General features: G+C 41.1%; 1 protein-coding gene across 4 annotated transcripts in view; it reads left to right on the top strand.

The window, feature by feature from the left end:
• Window positions 1–3,296: 3,296 nt before the first annotated feature.
• The window catches only part of MSRB3 (methionine sulfoxide reductase B3), a 179,374-nt gene continuing 155,253 nt past the window's right edge, over window positions 3,297–27,417 (top strand). The window contains exon 1 of one of the 4 annotated variants that reach the window (XM_070789357.1): window positions 3,297–3,750. In XM_070789357.1, coding sequence (XP_070645458.1) covers window positions 3,312–3,750 — 439 coding nt within the window. In that variant the 5' untranslated portion in view covers window positions 3,297–3,311. Of the gene's footprint in view, window positions 3,751–3,896; window positions 4,156–4,322; window positions 4,438–27,417 lie in introns of those variants that run through there. The other 3 variants (XM_019960873.2, XM_019960874.2, XM_019960875.2) reach the window with 3 other exon arrangements.

The raw sequence follows: 27,417 nt of genomic DNA, 5'->3' as shown, positions 1-27,417 counted from the left end.
GGTCCATGGGCTCACAAAAGAGTCGGACACAACTGAGTGACTAAGCAGATTTCTTTGCCAGGTGAAGGGGGACACAGCAGGCCTATGCCCTCAAACCAAGTGTCCCAATTTGAGGAAGACTGTGGTAAGTTTTTATAGTAATTGTGCAAAGAGGGTGTGATCAGCTCGTAGACCTTCTTCTGATGGGTTGGTGGTGAGTTAAGTAGAGTCCACATTGTCAACCTTCAGGTCCAACTGGTCTGGGGTCTACATGCTTGTGGGCAATATACCATTGTTAATCCTCAACTTTTCCCACCTGGAGGGGGTTTCCGTATCTGCAAAACAGCTCAGAGATATTGTTGTGTGTATTGATGGGGACCCAGGACCTTGCTCCAAGGCTGCTCTTGACAGTTTGTTTCTCCTTGGTCAACTATCCTCTCCCTTCCCTAGTTAAAAACTGCTTGGGTATGCCCATTGGAACTCAGGGAAGGTCACAGAGGGTGAATGAAGGCTGTTTCCTATAATCAAAGAAACACTGGACACAAAGGCCTGTGCCCAGGAGCCCCCACAGGGCCCTGCACATATCAAAAGCAAACATAGTTTAAAGTCATATATTAACGTGATTGTCATTAAGATTATAGTAACAGAGAAACTGTTGGGAAATAGATGATTTAAACTACAAAACTCATAGGAGTGTGGCCAGAGGGCGGTAACTTTCCTGTTTCTGGTACCCATCAAAGGCACAGGCCCCCACCCCAGGCTCACAAAGGATGACCTGACAAGCCGGTTAAGTCTCTGGCCTTATTTCCACATGTTTTCTTTACCCTTGTTACTTGAGGTAACCTGAGTGCACACTAGTTACTTAAAACCACAAGAACTCAATGAATACAGTTTTTGAAAACCTCATTTTTTTTTTCCCCCTAATGTAGAGAAAATGGGGCAGATTAGAAGAGTAGAAAGAGTATATGCAGCCTTTGGAATGAGATTTGAATTCCAATACTACTTTATCCCTTCCTGATAGCATAATTTACTTATCTATGCCTCTTCTTATCTGTAAAATAGGGACAAAAAATAAAAAACTCAAAGATATTTGGAAGATTTAAATAAAATGCTGTGTGTAAAACAACTAGCACAGTGACAGGCACTTACTATGTACTCAGGAACTTCTGTTCTTTCCTTTCCTCTTTAATGTATTTATTCAAGCTTTTAGAACAGCTGCTAATATCTCTGTCAAGTCAGCAGTTGACAGAATTAATCAACCCTCCACTTACAGTAACAGGCAGTGTTATACTGCATTGTTTGTAATTTTATGTAATTTTGTGCTTAAGGTCAACTAAAATATTTTAAATATAGACAAAATTATTACAATCCCTTGAAACAAGCTTTTCTCTACACTTAGGGAGCTCCTGTACATCAGTCTACAAAATGTGCTCATTTTACTTTTGTTTTTAAACAAACATTTAAACTATGGGCAAAGAATTATACTACATGTTGTGGGGGGTGTGTGCTAAGTCACTTCAGTTGTATCTGACTTTGTGACCCTATGGATTGTAGCTGCCAGGCTCATCTGCCCATGGGATTTTCTGGGTAAGAATACTGGAGAGGGTTGCTATTCCCTTCTCCAGGCGATATTCCCAATCCAGGGATCAAACCCATGTCTCTTGTATCTCCTGCACTAACAGGCTGTGGGGGAAATAAAAAGTGAATATGAAACGAGAAGTGCTTATATAATACAAAATATATAAAAAAGAGGAAAGGGAGGGAAACTTAAAGAGTTTCCTGAATATTCCCCTTCGGATACCCCACTTCTAGATACTTAAATTGAATAATACCATGTGTCCTTTAAATCCCTAATATACTGTTTTACAGTTTATTTACTGTTAGTTTACTTAGGTTATCTGACCTTCATCTCATTATCACTGCTAGTACATTAAGGATGAAATCTGCCCATTTTCCAGGAATAATTCATGGGATGTGGTGTTTCTCAGTACCAGATGATTTAAGGGGAACCACTTGCCAATGGATTGGTTTTTGGCATACAGGGCCTTAATACTATGCCAGAACTGAATTTGTTTTGAAATAAAGTTTCTAATTTTCAAATATAGCATTTTCAAACAAATAGTGTGATGTACAAATTACTGTACTTTAGGTCATGTTAGAGTAATCCACCCTCTAAATCTGTTTGACTTTTACCCCTTAAGTATTTTCCATCAGTTAATCATTTCTGTAGCATATCACAATGGTTATAAATAATTACATAATCCTACATCTTCAGGGCCTGTCCCATTAGTGCCAGTGTAAAAAAAAAAAAAAGAAGTAATTAGACATCATTATGTCCTCTTGTAAAGCTAAGGTCATTTGGCCTTGATTGCTGGCAGTTATCAGTGCCAAAGAAAAGTCAAGCCACTATTGGCTTAGGCCTATTATTAAACACTGGGCTTGACACTTTTGAATAAAGGTAGTACCTTTTGAATAAATTTCAACACTACCCTTCAGATAAGTTGAAAGAAATACAAAACTAGTGTAAAGAGGTTGAAGACCATATATGGTATTCAAATATAAGTTTGGGAAGAGCCCGTTTTTAACTCTCGCTAAGACTCTTGAGAGTCCCTTGGACTGCAAGGAGATCCAACCAGTCCATTCTGAAGAAGATCAGCCCTGGGATTTCTTTGGAAGGAATGATGCTAAAGCTGAGACTCCAGTACTTTGGCCACCTCATGCGAAGAGTTGACTCATTAGAAAAGACTCTGATGCTGGGAGGGACTGGGGGCAAGAGAAGGGGACGACAGAGGATGAGATGGCTGGACTGCATCACTGACTCGATGGACGTGAGTCTGAGTGAATTCCGGGAGTTGGTGATGGACAGGGAGGCCTGGCGTGCTGCGATTCATGGGGTCGCAGAGTCTGACACGACTGAGCGACTGAACTGAACTGAACTGAAGCGCGAGGCACACACACACCCATACACACACCCTGGTGTAAAGGTCCCACTCAGCTGGGATGCAGAGGGCTGGTTTTGTGTGTTAGATCAATAATGCTTGTTCGTTCTGTGTAGGATGGCGCGCCTGAGTGTGTGCATAACTGACAGCTATGCTCTAGCCTCCCCCCACACTCAAGAGAAGCACTTGCCAAATATTTTTATCCCTTTACTCCCAGAGCTCGCAATTGATTGGGGCGCATCGCAGGAGTCTCCTTAAACTCCTTAGACACCTTCCCGCGGGTCCCTGGCTAGCTGTCGGGTCTCCTCGTGATGGTTCTTCTCTCTTTTAATTCAGGGGTCTTAGGCGGGACCCGTGCTCCGCTCTGCTCTTGGGCCCCAACACTGGAAAGGGATGACTTCTGGCAGAGGGCACCTCCGGTCGCGCTCCGCGGCCGGCGGCCGGCGGCCGGCGGCCTTGGGGCGGCAGCCGTGGAGGAGGAGGATTCAGAGAAGGGAGGGAGCTGGCCGCTGCCGAGGCCCGGGCAGCGGGCACCGTCCGCGGCGGGCGAGCTCCACGGTCCTCCCTCGCTCGTCTCCTTTGCTCATATTTGGACTCGGCTGCCCGTGCCCAGGAATTTCCCGTCATGCCTCCCGCCGCCCCGTCCGTCGCCCGGAGCCGGGGAGGAAGGGAGGGAGGCTCGGACAGCGGCGCCGGCGGCGGCGGCGGCGGCGGCGGCGGCTCCCTGGCACTTCCATGAGCCCGCGGCGGACCCTCCCGCGCCCCTTTTTGCTCTGCCTCTGCCTCAGCCTCTGCCTGGCCGCGGCTGCGGCCCGGGGAGCAGTGCAGTCCGGTGAGTTGGGGCTCGCTCCCCCACCCCTTGTCTGCCCTCACGCCCGGACCCTGCCGAGTTCAGATGTGACCCCGACCTCCGCTCCCCTGCGAGCGCCGGCAGCGCCCCCTTCAGCCTCCTGCCGGGAGCCCCCCTCTCCTGAGCCCAAGAGGGGCGCGGGTGGTGAGAGGCGGATAGAAGGAGGTCAGGGCTGGCTTCGCCCCCGCCGACGGGAGGCGTCTGGCAGCGTCGCTGACACCTTATCCCGTCCCGGGAGCGAACCTGAGCCGGAGGGAGGCTCTGGACCGACGTGGGCCCCCGAGGGAGGGGCTTGGCAGGGCGGCTGGGGAAGGGACGCCGCCTCAGGCTCCGGAGGGCGCGGGTCCGCGGCGGGGACCACCTCGGAGTCCCCTGCCCCGCGCAGAGGTGTGTGTGTGTCGGGGGCCGGGGGGTACTCCTGCGCAGCAGCCGCTGAGATAACGGGCCCGGGCGCGTGGGAACGGCCATCCAGGCCCGTGCCTCCCGCCGCGCGTCCGGGAGGGGCGCCGGGGAGCCTGGCGAGTAGGGGGACAGCGCCAGGAGCGGCGGGCGCGTGGCGACAAGCGGCGCACCCAGAAGCGCACCGCCGCCCTCGCCGCGGGGTCAGGCTCCCGCGGGCCCGGCTGGTGTCTAATAGGCCAAAACTGAACAAAATCCCGAGTTTTCCAGGTACCAGTTTTGTTTTGTTTTGTTTTTGAGCGGAAAAAAAGGGCATCGGAGTCTGGTTTGTAAGTTTCACCCTGGGCTGTTTACAGCTATAAAAGATCGAAAGGTGCCATTCCTGCCTTACTTGGTTTAGGACTACAAGCTATCAAGCGAGGTAATTTTGCAGTCTTAACAGGACGATTTTTAAAGATAGTTTTCTCTAAATAATGTGGAATAAGATTATTATAAAAAGTAATTATTTGAAAGTACAAATGTAGAGTTTAAGGTAAATGTCAAGTTGCAGGAACCTTTATATTTGTGATGAGTATATAGTCATCAAAACTTCTCGATGCCTAATGTTATCTGGAATGGAAGAACAGAAAATATAACTTCTCAGAGTTGAGATTTCTTCGGAAATTTTAGTTTGCTTTTGTTTTTGCCACCAATAATCTAAACTGTCAAAATAAGATATGGCTAACACCTAAGACTTATAAATTAGTTGAAAACTGACTCTACTAAGTATAGATTATATTCAACACCCTCTGGTCTTTTGCTTCCTATTTCCATTTGCAGTGGTGGTGGCAAAGTAGATTTTTAAGTTACTTTTGTCTATAAAATAATCTTTAGGATTCATGTAATTTATAAAATGGATAGGCGATTTTAAAAATATTTAGTGTATGCAGATTATTGGTGTTAATTTAAATAATATCAATTTCATGTTTGCTTCTGATTAATATTGTTTTTTTTAAAAAAGACCTATTTTTAACAAATTTACACTTTAAAAGTAACTTTACTAGCACTTCTTGGGGGACACAACAGGTTCTATCTTCACATTTTATCGGCGGTCTTCTAAAATATACTGTGCTGCAGATAAAGGGTAGATTGTACTTCCAGACAGTATATGTTGTTTTTTTTTCCCTCAGTTATGTGTTGACTTAATACTTGTGGTCAAGCAGCCCTTGAAGACTGAAACCCGGAGTACTATGGCCCCTTGCCAGTAATTTTGAAAACCAAGTTTATATTTGGACCATTTAAACATTTATTCTTTTAATTTTGGTCCCAGCTGACATATAAGTCTAATTTCTGGTGACTTTTATTAGGGCCCTACGTGAATGTCTGGATTTTTTTTTTAATATGTATTAAAATAAGCAACTCTCTGCCATTTAGAGTTTTGTCACAGTGCCTAAACTGCCTATCTGCCAAGGCTGCAAATATACAACATCAGATAGGTTTTTGAATCAACACACAGTTTTTTGACTTTTAAAGGTGCTTGGTCTAATACCTTAACTGAAATGTTAACCCATTTGGTCAGAAACCGTTTTGCTAAACTTAAGTAATAAGAATATCCAAAAAAATATCCCAACAGTAGTTTTCATAGATTTTTCTAATACAGTATTTCTTTTATAATTAAAAATAAATTTTCAACCATTAGAGAAACTTTAGGAAATAATCTTTTTTGGTTCTGTCACAATCTGGTCACAGTCCCTTGGATTTTCATCTCACCTGTATTACTGTATTTAGGGATTTGTTTGATGAATTTGGTTTCAATGTTTAGCTTCCTTCTCTGTAAAATGATGAATTTGTGCATAAGTCTCTATGTCCCTTCCAACTCCAGGATCCTCCAGGATTGTTTTTGTTTATATAAACCTGCAGAGCCACCCACTAGATTGGTCCAGGCTTCTGATTGTCAACTCTGACTTGCTCTACATGTTTAACTGGTCTCCTTGTAGTCAAATCTGTTGGGTGTGGATCCAGCTTTGGGGAGACGGGATCTGTCTCAGGAAAATCTTGATACTTGCCCCATCACACAGACGTATACACCTGAAAAGAATGCCATGTTATTAACCTTCTGTTACTTTCTTCCCCTTATCTAATAGTAGAAAGTGCTGGTTATGTCATAGGGTCAGTAGTTAAAGCAAGCCCTAAGATGTTTTGGTACTCAGTGTTGAAATTTGGTCTGGGTCAGGGATATCACTGGAGAGCACCCAGACCTCTTTGCATGGTTGGGAGAACTGTGGCTAGTCACTCGGGGCATTCCAGATGAAATGCCCTGTGCTCAGTTATGACCTTTTTCTCATGCCTCAGAGGAGACTGAATGGGATCTACTCATCTGGTTTATTCAGAATTATATTGGCTTTGGGTAGGAGAGTAATCAGATAATTCTTTACATTATCAGTTGTTACTCACAGATTTAGAGAACGAACTTATGGTTGCCGGGGGAAAGATTGAGGGAAGGGACTAGTTAGGGAGTTCGGGATGGACATGTACACACTGCTATATTTTAAATTGATAATCAACAAGGACCTACTGTGTAGCACAGGGAACTCTGCTCAGTGTTATGTGGTAGCTTGGATGAGAGGGGAGTTTGGGGGAGAATGGATACATGTATATGTATGACTGAATCCCTTCACTGTTCAACTGACATGATCACATTGTTAATGGGCTATACCCCAATACAAGATAAAAAGTTTTAAAAAAATTTACCAGTTGTTAGCATCCCTGATTGCTATGCAGATACCTCAAGGCTTTACCTTGAAGACTCCTACATTTTCTCCTTCCTGGAGATGATGGATTTTCTTTTTAAAAGTACTCAACACAGTCCTGGATCCCTGTTCACATATTTGTCTCTATAATATACCAAAGTCGTAGTTATGGCTTTTAAAGGAAATACAAATGAGAAGAAAGTATAGAAAAGGTAGCTCAGTAATAAATCAGCCAATTGACCTTATGAAGGATTTTGGTTATTGCCTCATTTAAGCTTCTGTTCCAAGTAACAGTGGTGAACTTGAACTAGTTTTAGGAACAAGAAAGACTGGAATGTGATGGAAGTCAAATGCACACAGACCTTATTAGGGACTAGGAATGGAAAACCTGAAACTTCCTCTGTCTCTAGTCTTTGCCTTTCTTAGCTTCATTGATCTCTCTGTGCGAGATCTTTCCCCCGCTGTGTTCACAGTCATATGTGGGTGCTCAGTGGTTTCTGGATATGTAGGTGTCCCTCAGTGCCAAGCACAGGGAGACACTGAATCAATAAGCCCTGATTCCAAATTCCTGGAATAACTATATAGATGTAGTTTGGGTCACATGGTTAATCTAGATTTTCTCTACAGTCTCTTCTAATTGTAGACTTCTTTGTACTATGCAAGCATTTACATGGTTTGACTTTGCATTTTTAAACTTTATATTACAAGGTTACTAGTCCTTAAAATGTATGTATAATTTTTCCTTGATTGCAATGTGTGTGTAGAAGCGTGTCACCTTCAATGGGATTCCAAGATGTTCGAGCTTTTCATTCATACTACTGCAGGAATGCCGAAGAGCCAGCCTCTGGGAGTAAACTGAGTGCAACACCACACTCAGGGATTATGACGCAGCTTAGGATCCAACAGAGCTGTGAAAATCCTGTTTAATAACGACTAATCCATCTTGCAGATAATCATCTGCCTGTTTTCAGGAATTCATTGAAGTAAAACCCTGAGCTCAAATAGCTCATACACTCCTAATTCATTAAAACTGTGTAAGTGGTCATTAGAGACATTCAAAATAGTAATAGTTTGGGGGCCCAGGGTTCATCAGTTGGTTTCCTATTTCTCACACTTGTAGCATTTTCCACCTCTACCTTTCCTTTAGACCATTTCTGCTGCCTGGAATACCTTTTTCTCAAGATTTGTTGAAGTCCTTACAGCCTCTGTTGCGTGGTATTTTATGAAGCTTTCTTAATCTCTTAGAATTTCTCCTTTTTTTAAATGCTTCTAAGACATTTTGTACCTTGGCTGGAGCAAGATTTTACTACCTGGCATTATGAAGTCCACATGTATGAATCTTCTTCGGGGGATTATAAGTTCTATGAGACCAATGAATCATCTTGAAGGACTCTGGTAGACTGTTAGCATCCATTGTCCCACATGTAATGCTTCTAACTTTTCAAATGTTCTGAAACTTCTATGGCATCCTGCTTGTCACTACCTTTTTCTTTTGACATTGCAGCTCAGTCATACTGCTTGTCTTTGGCAAGGTTCCTGTCTGTTTTCTAGGTTTTACAGGATTTTCCATGAATATGTTAATTTTCTGTGTGAGAATCAATTATTCAGAATGATGGAATGTTTTCCTATAAATTGAGATGGCATGGGGAAGGAGACTTTTATGGAAGGAAATCAGCTTTTGTTGAGTACCCAATATTTCCCAGATCAGATTGACCAGGAGTAGGACACAACTGGAGCATATATGAGGGGGCATAGAGAGAAAATAAAGCACAAAGATGGAAAATTAGGTTTGGCCTAGAACACGGAAGGCTTTAATGCTAGTCTAGGAAATTTGAACTTAGTTAGTAAGCTATGAGGTTTAAGTTATTTTTGGTCCTGGAAATGTCGTAATCAGAGTTGAATTATAGGATATATTATCATCTAATTATCCAGAGGATGAACTGAATTGGGAAGGAAACCACTGGACTAATAAGGGAAGGTTACAAGAGTTTTTGTTAGAGAATGAAGACATAAGCCAGGAGTGCCAATAGGATTGGAGAAGCGTGGCTGAAGTGAATTAGACAGAAAGAAACAATTAGTTGGATGTGGGAATAAACAGAGGGGAAAAGAGAGGGATGAATAAAAGACGATGGTAAAATGTGAAGCCTGGGCGATTAGGAGGAGTGAACTTGGGGCAGGTTGGTAGGTGGGGGTAAAAAAATAAGTTGTGTTTTAGATCTATTGCATTTGAGGCACTGGTGGACTATTCATGTGGAAGTGTGTGGTAGAATTAGAAATGTGAGACTGAAGCTTGAAGAGACCAGAACTGTAGATAAAACATGTGTGAGTAAGGAAGGTTAAAAATAAAGGGGAGAAGAAACGTTTGTTGACTGGAGCAAGAACAAGGGCACAGGAAAAGCACTGTAAAGAAGATACAGTTTGATCCGACTGAAAATGCCTCATCAGCATATGGCATCCTGTTTATGAGCATTCCTTGTTTAGGGTACGTGACATCTTCTCCCTCCACAAACAGTGCCTGGGAAACATTGAGGAAAGGATACCGCAGCTAGGATGACCTTCCTAAACTGCAGAATTGTTGCTGCTACATCTTTGCTTAATTTCCTTCAGTGGCTTCTTATCTTTTTTTAAGCTAGGGAACTAACTCCTTAAAAGTCTTCATCATCACCAAGCCTTGTTCCTCTGGACTTTGAGCTTCTTCCAAGTTGTTCAGTTGGCCTTGAACACAGGTTCTGCAAAGTCTCCTCCCAGTTCCTCCCTTCACCTTCCCCAAGAATATGAAGCAGATGTGATTCCCACCAGATGGAGGACTCTTGGTTTGTTGTTGTTCTTTATGGGCAATTAAAAAATGATTTTTCCTGTTTGTTTATGGCTGTGCTGGGTCCTTGTTGCTGTGCACGAGCTTTCCCTAGTTGCAGAGAGTGGGGGCTAGTCTTCATTGCAGTTGCAGGCTTCTCACTGCGATGGCTTTTCTTACTGTGGAGCATGGGCTCTAGGGTGTGTGGGCTTCAATAATTGCTTCATTAGTTGTGGTACATGGACTTAGTTGCCCAGCAGCATATGGGGTCTTCCCAGACCATGGATCAAACCACTGTCCCTTGCATTGGCAAGGTGGTTTCTTAACCACTGGACCACCAGGTAAGTCTCTTTATGGGCATTTTTTATTGCCATGCTTAGATTTTTATTTATACAATAATTATTGACAATTTCCTTGTTGTTGTTCAGTCGCTAAATGGTGTCCGACTCTTTGCCGCACCATGAACTGCAGCACGACAGGCTTCCCTGTCCTCACTGTCTCCCTGAGTTTGCTCAAAGTCTTGTCCATTCAGTGTATGATGCCATCCAACCATCTCATCCTCTGTTACTCCCTTCTCCTCTTGCCCTCTATCATTCCCACCACCAGGGTCTTTTCCAGTGAATCTGCGCTTCTCATCAGGTGGCCCAAGTGTTGCAGCTTCAGCATCAGTCCTTCCAATGAATATTCAGGATTGATTTCCTTTAGGATTGACTAATTGGAGCTCCTTGTTGTCCAAGGGACTCTCAAGAGTCTTCTCCAGCACCACAATTCAAAAGCATCAGTTCTTCAGTGCTCAGCCTTCTTTATGGTCTCACATCCGTACGTGACTACTGGAGAAACCATAGCTTTGACTATATGGACCTTTGTCAGCAAAGTGATATCTCTGCTTTTTAATACACTGTTTAGGTTTGCCATAGCTTTTCTTTCAAGGAACAAGCATCTTTTAATTTTGTGGCTGCAGTCACCATCCACAGTGATTTTGGAGCCCAAGAAAATGAAATCTGACACTGTTTCCACTTTTTCCCCATCTATTTGCCATGTAGTGATGTGACCATATGCCATCACTTTTGTTTTTTGAATGTTGAATTTTAAGCCAGCTTTTTCACTCTCCTCTTTCACTTTCATCAAGAGGCTCTTTAGTTCCTCTTCACTATCTGCCATTAAAGTGGTATCATCTGCATATCTGAAGTTGTTGATATTTCTGCTGGCAGTCTTGATTCTAGCTTGTGAGTCATCCAGCCCAGCATTTCGAATGATGTACTCTACATATATGTTACATAAGCAGGGTGACAATATACAGCTTTGATGTACTCTTTTCCCAATCTCTAGGAAAATAATTTATAATAAATCACATCCCTCCTGCTTTCTTACAGAATACTTTGCTTCTCTTTTCAAGTGTCACCTACAAGGTTCTTGAACACTTGAGTTGACTTCCCTGGCCACTATACCCTGACTCTGATGCTTGGCTGGGGGAGCCTGGAGCAGAGGTGTGACCTGGCATTTGTGTACTCAGATTGCCCAGATGTGTGCTGGTTTGTAAACTGTGAGACAGTTTCTTGATACTCGACTTCTTTAAGGAAAGTGGAGGGAATTTACTTCATTGAGAAGACTTATGTGCACTGACTGTAGGTAGAGAGGTTTGTAGAGTATGGAGATGACTGCAGGGGAAGTAGAGAAACAGTGCTGGTTCAGGAAGTGTGTTCTCAAGGCCTAGTTCCTGACCAACTGTCTGTCCTGGTTCTGTTTCTAAAAATAGTACATTGCTCATAATGCTTGTCTAAAGTGACATGTTTATGTCCAAGTACTAAGAGTAATTTCTAACTCATTTCAGAAATGCTAGCAGTGTAGTTTTAGTAGTATTGACTGAGAAAATATATACTAACAAACAGCCACTGTAAAATTTTGAATATTTTAAAATATAGATGCAGTATCATATGTTTGGAAAGTACACATATGTGGAAATTATGACTCACAAGTCTATAGACAACACTATTTCCTGCTTTATGGATACTCTCAAGGAGGCTCTGGTCTCAACTTTCAGCAACTCATTGTCGTCTCACTTCAGAATGTGGGGGAGACTTCTGCTTGAAAATGTGAGCCATAGCCAAACTTTTCAATGAAAGGAAAACTCCTTCTCAACATCTTCTTTCAACTGTAGTTGCCTGCTTTATGCTAGGCAATGTACCTTATGCTAAAGCCGGGCTATTAAATAGTCTCAGGGATTAGTACATGAACACTTTTTTAAAAATTAAATTTTCCGGTATATGAGCATCATTTTTAGGGCTATGATCTGTTACTATAGAGATAAAAATTAGTATATGATTTGTATGAAGTACTTTTCTGCAGTCTGTCATGGCCATGGCATGACTGTCTTCTATTACTATAAATTACACTGTGAAATTTTATAGTTTATTGGGTTAGTTATTTTATTTAAAGCAAAAATGAAAATCCAAACAAAACAAAATCAATCCTTCAGTACATATGTTAAGGCAACATTGAAAATAGACCCATGCTACATGTTAGAGCCCTTAACAAATATCAGGACAGCCCTTATATAAATCCAAGAACCCTGAATTTACCATTATTATTTCGTTTCTTTTGCTTCCCTTGTGTTTGGTTCACAGAGCATCCAAGCTTGGTTGGGGTTGGGAGAGATCCCTAGTGACTATTGTAGGTAGGTGTTTCTTTTGTCTTAGATTAGTGGAGTGAAATAAGGGAAGGTGCACAGTCCAAAAGAACTGATGTGGGTAAGGGACCACAAGGAAGGTTCTGGGGCTCTGGGCTCACAGGACTGAGCGTGAAGGAGTTCACGCACTGTCGGCCCTGTTCCTGGTTTCTTGGTGTGTGAACATGCCTTCTAGTCAGAAGGGCCGGAAAGATGGGTTGAAGGCAGAGGGTGTTGACCTTTGTGCAGGATCAGTTGAAACATTGCAGACTCATTGACATATCTGCATTCTTGTGTGTATGCTCATGTCCCGAGGGAGTCAGCATAGTCACTGGATAGCAACTAGAAAGGCTGGGTTTCCTGGTCCTGTTCTTATCTAAGGCATTTTAGCTTCCTATGCCTCAGTTTTCATACCTGTAAAATGAACAAATTTTGGATGGATAATACCTGATATTGCTTTTGCATTAAGATTCTGTAATCTATGGCTTGTCTAAAAGTCTTCAAGTAGCTTTCATACTTTTTAACAGAAGTGACATGATTAATAAATTACACAAAATTATGTATTGTCTTGTTATACTTGGTTCAAGCTATTTTGTGGAACTAAATATAAAGGTTATTCTGAGACTAAGATCCTATTTGAACCTTGTAAACTACTGTGCCCAGTGATTTGATCCATAGCAAAATTACATAACCTTTTTAAAGATTTAGTATTTATTTAGAGGATAGGTTGCAATGTATTAGAAACATCATATTATTAATAACTGTCCCATCTAAAGTAATGGCATTAAACATGAGAAATTACATTGGTTTTTCTAAATGTACAGCTAAGAATTGTTTATTTAGGCTTGGAGATGTATCTCAGTTAGGAAGAGTCCTCTTTTATCAGGGTACACTGCTGGTGGAATTTACCTTTGACCATCCTAGAAATATATTCAACTGTTTAATTTAGTTAGTTTGATCTTATCATTAAAGAAGAAAATCTCTTCCATTGAGCTTTTTAAAGAAAAAGAAACAACTAATTTGAGAGGTTAAAAAAAAGTATCTTCTCCTGCGTTTAAAATGTGTTACTAAATGTTTGCTCTTTTTATTGTAAAATATTTCACACACACACAAATAACATCTATACAAGACATAAAGAATAATTTTTAAAAGTTTGGGTACCCTACTCAGCTTCAGGAATGGAGTGTTGAAGTTGCCTGTGTGACCTTCACCAGGCCCATCTTCCCTTAGCCTAGAATTGCTCACAGTCATGTATTTTGTGGTTATCACTTAACACAAATAACTAATAAACTCTTGATCTCTTTATAGCTTTACTGTGGATATTTCCCTACATATTTTATTGTTCAGTTTTGCACATATTGGAACCCTACATCAGTGGTATTGTGACATTCTATTTGTGTTATCCATATTGGTGTATATAACTCATTTTTAGAGATTACCTTTTCTTTCATTATCTATATGTTTTTCTTTGTTTCATTTATTTCCACTCCTTGAACTTTTATCCATTAGGGCTCTTGTGTTTTCCTGTGAATCAAATCTTTGTATTTTGTCCCATTGCTTTTATATTTCATCCTCCATATATTAAATAATAGTAACGATAATAATAATAGCAAATACATACAAATGTTACTGTGTGCCAGGCACTAGTTTCACTATGTGCTATTTACATATATTAACTCATTTAATGCTCATGGTAACTTTATCAAGGAGATAAAATATTACGATAGTTCATATGTTAAGATTAGGGTCTGAAGCACAGAGACATTAAATCCTTTGAATTCAGGCAGTCTGGCTCCAGAGTCCATCCTCTTCATCGTATACTGTTCTGACTCACTCCTCCTGTAGGCTTTTCTTTTACTTACATTTTTTCTCATTTAACTTTTTAGGGTATTACAGCATTTCTGTGACATTCAGAAAAGAATCGCCATAGTGAGACGTCAGATTGGTTCTCCTGTACAGTCCAGTTGCTTAAAGTCATGCCAATTTAATCTGCTTCATGGTTAGACCGTGACTTGTATTTATTTATTTGGCTGCGCCGTGTCTTAGCTGCGGCGTGTGGAACTGAGCTCAGGCCCCCTGCATTCAGGGAGTGCAGAGTCTTAGCCACTGGACCACCAGGGAAGCCCCTATACTGTGACTTTGTTACACAGGTGTGCTTTTTTCCCTCCAATTTCCTGGGATTTATTATTGCTCTTTTGTTCTAACTAGAAGGAAAAAACTATGCCTTCTTCATATTCTTCAAAAATCTTTCAGTTCTTCACTTTCTGTATGTGGTTTGGAATTGATACCATTGATTCCCTGTGCTAATTTGGGCCAGTTTCTTCATATTAAGACAATGGCATCTGCTTTTAAAAAATATGAGTGACCTTATATGAATCACTCAAATTTCCTGAGCTTTCGATTTCCCAACTAAGCTGTTATGTTAAGTATGATTATTTTAGTAATCAGACATGTATAATTGCTAATCAGAACTTCCTGTGTCTGTGGTATAACCAAGTGTGAAATAACCAAGAGGGATCATGAGGGAAAATAATTGAAGGGAAGTTCTAGATAGTGATTGGAAATTGCTGATTGTTCCCAACCCCTTAAATTATAGACCAAAAAACTTTGGCATAGAGAGATAAAATCCCTTTGAATGATTACTTTTTAGGTATAGTTGTAATTTTTTCCTAAATTAATTAATTTTCTCTTATATTCTGTGATTTTATGACTCCTTTGGATGGTGTGCTTGCTCAGTTGTGTCCCATTCTTTGCAACCCCATGGACTGTAGTGCTGCCAGTTCCTCTGTCCATGGAATTTTCCAGGTAATAATACTGGAGTGAGTTGCCATTTCGTCCTCCAGGAGATCTTCCCCACCCAGGTGTTGAACCCACATCTCTTCCATCTCCTGCATTGTAGGCAGATTGTTTACCCCTCGCACCACCTGGAAGCTCTTGGATAATCTAATATTTCTTATTTGTGTGTGTGCTAAGTCGCTTCAGTTGTGTCCGACTCTATGTGACCCTATGGACTGTAGCCTGCAAGGGTCTTCTGTCCACGGGATTGTCCAGGCAAGAATACTGGAGTGGGTTGCTGTGCCCGCCTCTAGAGGATCTTCCTAACCCAGGGATCGAACTGCATCTCTCACATGCTCAAATTTCTCTCATCTTAAAAAAAAAAAAAAAAAGCGTACTCAACTTGTCATCCTCTGAGACCAAGTAGTTTTACAAGGTATTTATATGCTTGCTGTCACTATTTCTCTGCCATCTATCCAAAAATATGACTGGATACATGTTACATGTCAGGCACTAACTAACCTAGTATCTGAGGATGTAGGATGAACCAGAGAGACTAGGGACTTTCATTTTTAGTTTGGAACCAGGATGGCCTGTAACAGAAAGAAGACCATTTTATGGTAGATGCAAGAGGCAGAATGGTTAGAGTTACAGGCAAAGTTCAGTTCGGTTCAATCACTCAGTCGAATCCGACTCTTTGCAACCCCATGGACTGCAGCACACCAGGCCTCCCTGTCCATCACCAACTCCTGGAGTTTACTCAAACTCATCTCCAATGAGCTGGTATGCCATCTAACCATCTCATCCTCTGTTGTCCCCTTTTACCGCCTTCAATCTTTCCCAGCATCAGGGTCTTTTCAAATGAGTCAGTTCTTTGCATCAGGTGGCCAAAGTATTGGAGTTTCAGCTTCAGCATCAGTCCTTCCAATGAATATTCAGGACTGATTCCTTTAGGATGGACTGGTTGGATCTCCTTGCAGTCCAAGGAACTCTCAAGAGTCTTCTCCAACACCATAGTACAAAAGCATCAATTCTTCGGCGCTCAGCTTTCTTTATAGTCCAATTCTCATATCCACATGTGACTACTGGAAAAACCAAAGCTTTGACTAGACAGACCTTTGTTGGCAATGTAATGTCTCTGCTTTTTAATATGATGACTAGGTTGGTCATAACTTTTCTTCCAAGAAGCAAGTGTCTTTTAATTTCATGGCTGCAGTCACCATCTGCTGTGATTTTGGAGCCCCCAAAATAAAGTCTGTCACTGTTTCCACTGTTTCCCCATCTATTTGCCATGAAGTGATGGGACCAGATGCCATGACTTAGTTTTCTGAATGTGGAGTTTTAAGCCAACTTTTCCACTCTCCTCTTTCACTTTCATCAAGAGGCTCTTTAGTTCTTCTTTGCTTTCTACCATAAGTGTGGTGTCATCGGCGTATCTGAGGTTATTGATATTCCTCCTGGCAATCTTTATTCCAGCTTGTGCTTCATCCAGTCCAGCGTTTCTCATGATGTACTCTGCATATCAGTTAAATAAGCAGGGTGACAATATACAGCCTTGACATACTCCTTTCCCGATTTGGAACCAGTCTGTTGTCCAGTTCTAACTGTTGCTTCTTGACCTGCATACAAATTTCTCAGAAGGCAGGTCATGTGATCTGACATTCCCATCTCTTAAAGAATTTTCCACAGTTTGTTGTGATCCACACAGTCAAAGGCTGTGGCATAGTCAATAAAGCAGAAATAGATGTTTTTCTGGAACTCTCTTGTTTTTTCAATGATCCAACAGATGTTGGCAATTTGATCTCTGGTTCCTCTGCCTTTTCTAAATCCAGCTTGAACATCTGGCAGTTCTTGGTCCACGTACTTTTGAAGCCTGGCTTGGAGATTTTTGAGCATTACTTTACTAGCGTGTGAGATGAGTGCAATTGTGCGGTAGTTTGAGCATTCTTTGGCATTGCCTTTCTTTGGGATTGAAATGAAAACGGACCTTTTCCAGTCCTGTGGCCACTGCTGAGTTTTCCAAATTTGCTGGCATATTGAGCACAGCACTTGCACAGCATCATCTTTTAGGATTTGAAATAGCTCAACTGGAATTCCATCACCTTCACTAGCTTTGTTTGTAGTGATGCTTCCTAAGGCCCACTTGACTTCACATACTAGGATGTCTGGCTCTAGGTGAGTGATCACACCATCGTGATTATCTGGGTCATGAAGATCTTTTTTGTACAGTGCTTCTGTGTATTCTTGCCACCTCTTCTTAATATCTTCTGCTTCTGTTAGGCCCATACCATTTCTGTCCTTTTTCAAGCCCATCTTTGCATGAAATGTTCCCTTGGTATCTCTCATTTTCTTGAAGAGATCTCTGGTCTGTCCCATTCTTTTGTTTTCCTCTATTTCTTTGCATTGATCACTGAGGAAGGCTTTCTTATCTCTCATTGCTATTCTTTGAAACTCTGCATTAAAATGGGTATATCTTTCCTTTTCTCCTTTGCCTTTTGCTTTTCTTTTCACAGCTATTTGTAAGGCCTCCTCAGACAACCATTTTGAGTTTTTGCCATTTCTTTTTCTTGGGGATGGTCTTGATCACTGTCTCCTGTACAATGCCATGAACCTCCAACAATAGTTCTTCAGGCACTCTGTCAATCAGATCTAATTCCTTGAATTTATTTCTCACTTCTACTTTATAATCATAAGGGATTTGATTTAGGTCATATCTGAATGGTCTAGTGGTTTTCCCTACTTTCTTCAATTTAAGTCTGAATTTGACAATAAGGAGTTCATGATCTGAGCCACAGTCAGCTCCCAGTCGTGTTTTTGCTGACTGTATAGAGTTTCTCCATCTTTGGCTGCAAAGAATGTAGTCAGTCTGATTTTGGTATTGACCATGTGGTGATATCCATGTGTAGAGTCTTCTCTTGTGTTGTTGGAAGAGGGTGTTTGCTATGACCAGTGTATTCTCTTGGGAAAACTCTATTATCCTTTGCCCTGCTTCATTCTGTACTCCAAGGCCAAATTTGCCTGTTACTTCATGTATTTCTTGACTTCCTACTTTTGCATTCCAGTCCCCTGTAATGAAAAGGACATCTTTTTTTTAAGGGCAAAGGGGGAGGGCCAGATCACATGGGGCTTTTACACCATTGTGAGGAGTTGAGACACTGTTCTTTGTGATTGAAGCCATTAAGGGCTTTTGGGCAGGCAGTGACCATATCTAATATGTACTTTAAAGTAGTCATTCTGGCTGCTATGTGGAGAATGATTTGCAGGGACCAAGTGTGGAAGCAGGTCAACCATTAGGGCTAGTTCAGTGGTTCAGAGAGGAGTTGATAACCGTTTGGACCAGGGTGCTGGTGGTGGAAGTGATAGGTTGCTGATGGATTGGCTACAGAGTCTAAGAAAATGAAGAAACATCCAAGCTATTCCATTGAAACTGCTTTGATTGAAGCCACTAATGGTGTCCATACCACTAAATCCAGTGGTCTCCCTATCTTCCTTCAATGAATTTGGTATACTGACCACTCATTCCTAGAAACGCTATGACAAACCTAGATAGCATATGAAAAAGCAGAGACATTACTTTGCCAACAAAGGTCCGTCTAGTCAAAGCTTTGGTTTTTCTAGTAGTCACATATGGATGTGAGAGTTGGACTATAAAGAAAGCTGAGTGCCAAAGAATTGATGCTTTTGAACTGTGGTGTTGGAGAAGACTCTTGAGAGTTCCTTGGACTGCAAGGAGGTCAAACTAGTTCATCCTAAAGGAAATCAGTCCTGAATATTCATTGGAAGGACTAATGCTAAAGTGGAAGCTCCAATACTGTGGCCATCTGATGGGAAGAGCTGACTCATTGGAAAAGACCTTGATGCTGGGAAAGACTGAAGGTAGGAGGATAAGGGAACAAAAGAGGAAGAGATGGTTGTAAGGTATCACTGACTCAATGGACGAGTTTGAGCAAGCTCTGGGAGATGGTGAAGGACAGGGAGGCCTGGTGTGCTGCAGTCCATGGGGTTGCAAAGAGTCAGACAGAACTGAGCGACTGCACAACAACACTCCTAGAAATAGTCTTTTCTCTTAGCTTCTAACACTGTTATTGTTAGATGTATGATTTGAAAAAAATGAGAGTGTTAGATGCTTAGTTGTATTTGACTCTTTGCGACCCCATTGACAGTAGCTCACCAAGCTCCTCTGTCCATGGAATTCTCTAGGCAAGAATACTGGTGTGGGTAGCCATTCCCTTCTCCAGGGGATCTTCCTGACCTAGGAATTGAACCCAGGCCTCCTGCATTGCAGGCAGATTCTTTACTGTCTGAGCGACCAAGGAAGCCCATATGATCTTAGGCAAATTAATTAAATGATCTGTGCCTCAGTTTCTTCTCTTGTAGATTGAGGATAGAAGTATTCCTACCACATGGACTATTGAAATTATTAGATGAGGTAGCATATATGAGTTACTTAGTGCAGAGTCTTCCACAGACTTAGTTCACAGTAAATATTAGCTAGCAACCTCATCACCATCCTAATCTCATCATCACCGCTGTCGTTCTGGAACAATACTCTCCTTGACCTCTGCCTTCTTTGGCCACTGCTCTTTCTTGGTCTTCTTTGCTAGTTCTTTCTCTTCCAGCTCACCTCTGGATGTTGAAGTTCCTCAGGGCTCTGATATTTTGTTTTCTCATTTTACACATTTTCTTAGGCAATCTTGTTTACTCCATGGCTTCAGTTCCATCTGATGAGTCAGTTCCCCCTAAGTTTACCGACAACCTAGCTCTGCATCTATGCTGCTGCTGCTAAGTCGCTTCAGTCGTGTCCGACTCTGTGCGACCCCATAGACAGCAGCCCACCAGGCTCCCCCGTCCCTGGGATTCTCCAGGCAAGAACACTGGAGTGGGTTGCCATTTCCTTCTCCAATGCATGAAAGTGAAAAGTGGAAGTGAAGTCGCTCAGTCGTGTCCGACTCTTAGCAACCCCATGGATTGCAGCCCACCAGGCTCCCCCGTCCCTGGGATTTTCCAGGCAAGAGTACTGGAGTGGGGTGCCATTGCCTTCTCCACTGCATCTAAGCTACAGTCCTGTATATCCACTTGTTTCTATCTCATCTCCTTTTGGTTGGTTCTGTGTACCTTTAATAGGTTAAACATTTATTATTACAGGTACGTCTCCCAAGGTTACATCTCCCACCTTGTCCCTTACCTTAGTAGATGGTATTACCATGTGCCCAGTTGCTTAAGCCAGAACTGGAGTCTTATTAAATTTATTTCTTGTCTCATACCCTGTCAATGGTTTGTGTGGATTTTTCTACAATAGCTTCGCAATTAGGCTCACTACCTCTGTTCTGATGCCACTCCCATCCATTTCCCGCCTTTTAGCCATGGCATTCTTTTAAATTTGAAGATCTGATCATGTTACTCTCCTTCAGTTACTTCTTTTTCTTTTTAGGATAAAGTTCCAAATTGTTATAATAGCTTCAAGATTTCTTCTGCTTACCTCATCAGCCTCATCATCTCATCCATCTGTTCCTCACTTACACCTTCTAGCCACACTGCTTTTCTTTCATAACCTTCAGTGAGCTACACTCACTTTAACCTCAGGGTTCCTGCTCATCTTTTTCTTTGTCTGGTACACTTCTTTCCTCATTCTTAATTTGGGCAACCCAGCCTTATCCTTTATTCTTAGTTTAAATATCACTACCTGCAGGTTGGCTTTCTTATGCCTCTCAAACTAGACTTCTTCCTTCTGTTATATAGGATCTTTATTCCCCTTTTGCCTCTCCATGATCTTTATTGCACTTGCTAATAGTATCTTTCTCACAAATATGTAAGCTTCTTGGTGGCAGGGACCATGGTCTCTCATTCCTCACTTTGTTCCCAGCATCTGTTTGTTAAATAGAGTAACATGAATACAACGTGGGCTTGCTAGTGAGTGAGAGAGGCTTCTGTCCGAGTTTGGTGTATTTTTCTTAAATCTTTCAAGGTGATAAAAGGGAAGAAGACAAAAGTTTAGTGTACAGCAGTTTAACTTTCAGACTCCAGGGATGTCAGCTAGCGAGTAAGGAAGCAGCATCAGAACCGGAGGTGGCCGTAGCGAGAAGTGTTGCCTTAGGGTTAGTTTCTTTTCTAGGATTAAAGTGACATCAGAATTTTCAGGCAGTGCTCTGAATATTTCTCAGGCTTCACTGTCTCTTTCAAAAGTCAGCCTTGACAGTGCTTCCCAAATCCTTGGAATGCTAGACTTGAGCATCACCACAGAGCCCCTGTGAGTGTGGCTTTCAGTGTCAAAAGTGCTTGCCGAGGTGACCTGTTGGGTCTGGGCAGACCCTGTGCCCAATATCAAGCTCTCATTGCCTCCCACCTACCTGTTCTCTGGCCTTGGCTCCTCCTTCTTAGACTCCTGGATTCTCCTTCACTAACTTGCAGGAACAATGTTTGCACATAGATGAGTTAGGAGTTGGCCTTTTTTTAAAAAACATCCTCTGTACTTTATCTTATACAAATTTATCGTATTTTAGTTTCCAGGGCTGGTATAGATTTTGCTCTATTTTTGTATTCTGCTTACCATTTCAGTGGGAAGTGGTTGGAATCTGATTGAGGAAGAAGATGAGTGAGTTCTTTTTTGAAAGATATTTTTTATGTTGCCACCTTTGCCTTTGTGTACATGTGGACTCCCTTTTGCACATGTATGTGTGCATGTGTGCAATCTCTCTTTTTTCTCTCTGCTTCTTTTCTTTTTTGTTTGCATTATATCGTTTCTTTGCTTTGTAACTCTACCTGAGAGTCACTTTTTAGCAGGTGCATTTAAATCATTTATATTTTGTTATCGTGGATGTATCTGATGACATTCCTTGTCTTACTGTTTTATACCTTTTTTATGAACTTTTCCCCTTGATTTTCAGTCTTTGGCATATGGTTTCTGTGTTTTATTTGCTTTTATCTTTCACAGGGATTTGAAAGAGTGACATCATATTTTAGGTTCCACAACCTTGAACAAGTGTTTAAAAACATTATTGAACCTGAACTAATCTAATCATTAAATTAAAAAAAGTAAGATTCGGTAACATTCGGCTCTTTTATACAGGAAGAATTTTGGAATCTTTTATTTTTTTCCTTCTCTGCTTTTGTTAACTAAAGTGGTACCTATAGATCTACACGATTGTTGCTATTATTTTTATATTACATGATCTCTTAAGGATTTTTATTTTAATCTTTTTCATTTAATTATATAATAACATCTACTGCCTTCAGTGATTATGACATTTATCCCTTAACTCGTCATTCTTAAGGATATTTTGATTCATGTGCCATTTGGCTAGAGTCTATCCATGAGTTGATGTCTTTTTTTTTTCTTTTTTCGGTAGGGAAAAATATATGCATGCATGTTTCCTGAGCTCTCTTATTACCTGAGAGAAATACAGACTGTTGTATATAATGTGTTAACCTTCCCTTGCAAAACAGCATTTAATTGAAACCAAAAAAAGCATAATTAGAAGGCTGGAAGTTGCTCATAGAATAATCTGAATGCAATTAGTACTGCAATTATGGAACATAAAATACTGCTAGCATTCCCTATGGAAGAAAAACCTGGGAACAATGGAATTTATTGGCATTCAGGTAACAAGTCAAAGGCTTTGGTGCTTCAGTGGTAGAATTCTCACCTCCCAGATGACAAACCAATATCAGTCACAAGATTACTACTGGGAATTCAATACCTCTGATGTTGTAGATACTTTTCAGGGTCATGATGCAAAATTAGTTATAAGTCCTAGAATAGTTTTATCTCTGAGTAAGAATGGCAGTTTTAATTGAATTCCAGCAATATTTTATAACTGCTATGTTCAAATTAGAGTTGACCAAAGCCTGGCGTGCTGCAGTCCATGGGGTCACAAAGAGTCAGACACAATTGAGCGACTGAACAATAATAAAGTTTACTTTGTCAAATTCCTGTTTTATTATTACATTTGCCTCATGCATGGATAAAGTTATATCACTCTATGTAATCGACTGAAACAGTTGATTGCAAAACGAGGTTTTTCCTTTTGGTCAGAAATAATGATTTTTTGACAATCATTAAACTATAATTACTGAAGTAGAAAAATTAATCTTAAATTAATCTTATCTAAGTTGTATATTAAACAATCACCTTACTCTTCCCCTGTCCAAAATTGAACTAATTAAACCCTCCAACACAGACACACAGATGCAGGCATACACATGAACACAGTCATACTCATTCACACATGCACTCTCTCTCATTCTGTGTCTCTACATGGTATCTCAGACTTCTTCTTGCTTTTCCTTCTCAGTAAGGGAAGTAAAATTCACTGAGCAGTCTTCTAGTTATTTTCAAAAATATTATCTCACTTAATCCTTCTGAAATTTAGTGAAATAAGTGATATGATCTATGTTACACAGGTTAGGAATCAGAGACAGGTAACTAATTTGCTCAAGATTTATCAGCTGGTTAAGAGAGAGAGTCAGAAGTTAACTCCAGTTCTGACCCTTTCCTGTATACTGCACTGCCTGGGTATAGTATAGGACTCTATCCTGGAGGAATTGGGACATTCCCTATTAGGGAATGGGTTAGGGTTAGAGTTAGGGTTATGAACAGAGATGGGGGGAAACAGAGGAAGTGATATTTGAGTTCAGTTCTGTGAAAATGTTTATTGAGTCTTTATTTTACAGACGTGAATCCTGCTGACTACTCTCAAGGAATTTTTAAGTGGAGTGTGTACATGTCTAAAATTCTAACTTGCAATAATAGAGGTACTGAGGTAGGAAGTATTAGAAGCAGAATTGATTCACTTTCTAATGGCATGGTTGGGGAGAAAGGTGAGAGGAATAGCTGTGAAAAAATGTTTCCTAGGGCAGATGATATCTAAACTGGTCTTGAAGGTTAAAAAAGAAAAGTTCATTCTTTATATGGTATGGAAAATATAAGTGGTATAGTGAGGATGGAAGAGTTTGTAGGAAACAATAAATGGCTGACTATTATCAAAAGAGAATCTATTCATTCATTCACTCAACAAATGCTTTTTGAGTGCTTATTAAAGGTTAGACACTGGTGAGGACTAGAGATAAAATAAGGGATAAAAGAGTTAATGGATTGTATAATGTCCAGTGAGTGCTGGGGTCTGAAGTTAAGATAGGAAGAGAAATGAATCTGATAGGTCTTGAATGCCAGAATAGGTTGGTTGTGTTTTCCTCATGGTTGTTGATAACTGTGGAAGCACAATAAGCGGAGTTCTGACGTGGTCAGAGTGAGTTTACATTATGCCTGCAGCAGAATGGAGGATGGATGTGACCAGGAGTCAGGGTAGAGGCAGGAAGACCATATTCTAGATGAAAGATGGAAAGAATATATTTGAGCAATATCTTGGAAATAAAGTTGGTGGTACTTGGTGTTGATTAAGTATAAAAAAATTAAAGTAGAAAATGACTGAGGATGACTCTCAAATTTGGGGTTTAGTGGTTGTATGGAATGGGAGTACTTTTTAACAGAATCAGGAATACAGAAAAAATAATAAATTGGTGAAGAAGGAAACAAATTGAGTTTTGGAGATGATAAATAGTTTAAGGTGCACATGAAATACCATCTAAAATTAATGAAGAAAAACCATTGAGGACAAAGTAGAAACAACATAATGCAAAATATTTAATATCTTTCACTTTATGGTCTCATTTAGGGCTTCACCTTTCTCCCAAGTTCAGCATAGTGTTAAAAGATAGTTGATGAAGGCATTAAGATTTATCTTTCAGTGGAATAGGACTACATTTTCATAAAACTTGTCCTTTATCTGCTTTATCAGATACAAGGCACAAGGCATACTATCATGAGCAAATTCTTACTTTCTGCAACAGAAAGTAAACTTAGAGGGGAGGGATGCTAAAATTCTGATACAAGAGCAAACATTGGCAGTTTCCAGTGCTAAAACTTTCTATTCCAGGAATGGTGGCAAAGTTCTAATTTAAATATTTGAAGCATGATTTACATATTTTTAGGACTTATATTAAACTCATTAAAAACAGTCTTTTAGTGATAGATACAGATAACTGTATAGTCAAAGCTATAGTTTTTCAAGTAGTCATGTGAGAGTTGGACCATAAAGAAGGCTGATTGCTGAAGAATTGATGCTCTTGAACTGTGGTGTTGGAGAAGACTCTTGCGAGTCCCTTAGACTGCAAGGAGAGCAAACCAGTCAATCCTAAAGGAAACCAACCCTGAATATTCCTTGGAAGGACCGATGGTGAAGCTGAACCTCCAATACTCCAAAGAGTTGAGTCATTGGAAAAGACACTGATGCTGGGAAAGATTGAAGGCAAAGGAGAAAGGGGCAGCAGAGGATGAATTGGTTGGATAGCATCACCAACTCAATGGACATGAAACTGAGCAAACTTCAGGGGATAGTGGAGCACAGAGGAGCCTGGTGTGCGGCAGTCCATGACATCACAGAGTCGGACATGACAGCAATAGATAATAACTGTAGTTTGGAGTCACAAGGGTAGGGCAGGATTTGGTCAGCCTGTAATAGCAAGTTTTTCTTTAGATGAAATGGTCCACTGAGGCACTGCATCTTTTTTACATGCCTAAGTTTGTTTTATTTTTGTCTTTGCACATGGTTCTTGATGAGAGGGAACTTCAGGTGAAAAGCAACAGCCTCCAATTCTCTCTCTTCTCATCTTTGCTTCACTCTTTTGAAGCAATGTTCTAAAATCATTCTTCTGTCAATCTCCTAGTTTTGGTCAGTAAAGTTAGAGCACTATTTCTGATTCATCAATTTCAGATAATATACAGTTATAAAAAACAAGTATTTATATGCTCTTTCTTCTCCCTTATGTCTACCATTGTTTATTGTTTTGTTGATTTTTAAAATTCCCTTATTGTTCATTTGGTGGTGGTGGTGGTTTAGTCGCTAAGTCATGTCTGACTCTTACGATCCCATGAACTATAGCCCGCCAGGCTCCTCTGTCCATGGAATTCTCCAGGCAAGAATACTGGAGTGGGTTGCCATTTCCTTCTCCAGGGGAACTTCCCGACCCAGAAATCAAACCCAGGTCTCCTGCATTGCAGGCAAATTCTTTACCAACTGAGCCACAAGGGAACCACTATTGTTCACTTTTGTAACATTAAATAATATGTTTGCTCATCAACTTTTGATGTAGCCACATGACAAGCTGTTGTGACAAAGCGATTCCAGGCAGAGTGACAGACATAAGTAGAAGTTTCTCTTTCTCCCCAATGATAGCCTAAGGTAGCTAGTAGCCCAAGGCTGAGTTGGTGAGTAGGTAGCTTTGCTTCATGGCCTGTTAAGTCTGCCTTTCTCATTAAGTAGCTTCCATCCCAGGGTTCAAGTGTGCTGCCGCAGTTTTTGCCTTTTCCCAGGGGAGGAAGAAGTCCATGGGGTCCAAAAGAGTCGGGCACAACGTAACGACTGAACAACAACAAGAGGAAGAAGAAGTCTAAAGCAAGTGACTTTGTCTTTAAAGGAGGTGACTTGAAAGATCACACATAATTGCATTGGCTAGAGCTTAGTATCATATTCACAATTAGCTACAGAGGAGGCAGAGAAATATAAAATTTCAGAAGTTTTTGTTACTCATGGGAAGAAGGGAGGATGGATTCTAAGGGACCAGTTAGTATTTTGCAGTCTAGTTAGTATCTCTGAATTTTCTGCTTCATAAGATGAGAGTCCTAGTTCAGTTGAGTTCAGTTCAGTCGCTCAGTCGTGTCCGACTCTTTGCGACCCCATGAATCGCAGCACGCCAGGCCTCCCTGTCCAACACCAGCTCCTGGAGTTCACTCAAACTCACGTCCATCGAGTCAGTGATGCCATCCAGCCATCTCATCCTCTGTCATCCCCTTCTCCTCCTGCCCCCAATCCCTCCCAGCATCAGAGTCTTTTCCAATGAGTCAGCTCTTCGCATGAGGTGGCCAAAGTACTGGAGTTTCAGCTTTAGCATCATTCCTTCCAAAGAAGTCCCAGGGCTGATCTCCTTCAGAATGGACTGGTTGGATCTCCTTGCAGTCCAAGGGACTCTTAAGAGTCTTCTCCAACACCACAGTTCAAAAGCATCAATTCTTCAGTGCTCAGCCTTCTTCACAGTCCAACTCTCACATCCATAGATGACCATTGGAAAAACCATAGCCTTGACTACACGGACCTTTGGTGGCAAAGTAATATCTCTGCTTTTTAATATTCTATCTAGGTTGGTCATAACTTTCCTTTCAAGGAGTAAGCGTCTTTTAATTTCATGGCTGCAGTCACCATCTGCTGTGATTTTGGAGCCCCCAAAAATAAAGT

The sequence above is a fragment of the Bos indicus genome, chromosome 5 (genome assembly GCF_029378745.1).
Source record: "Bos indicus isolate NIAB-ARS_2022 breed Sahiwal x Tharparkar chromosome 5, NIAB-ARS_B.indTharparkar_mat_pri_1.0, whole genome shotgun sequence".
In the NCBI taxonomy this organism is placed as follows: Eukaryota; Metazoa; Chordata; class Mammalia; order Artiodactyla; family Bovidae; genus Bos; species Bos indicus.
Note: the sequence above shows the minus strand (reverse complement) of the source record. Positions and strands in the feature narration are given on the sequence as shown.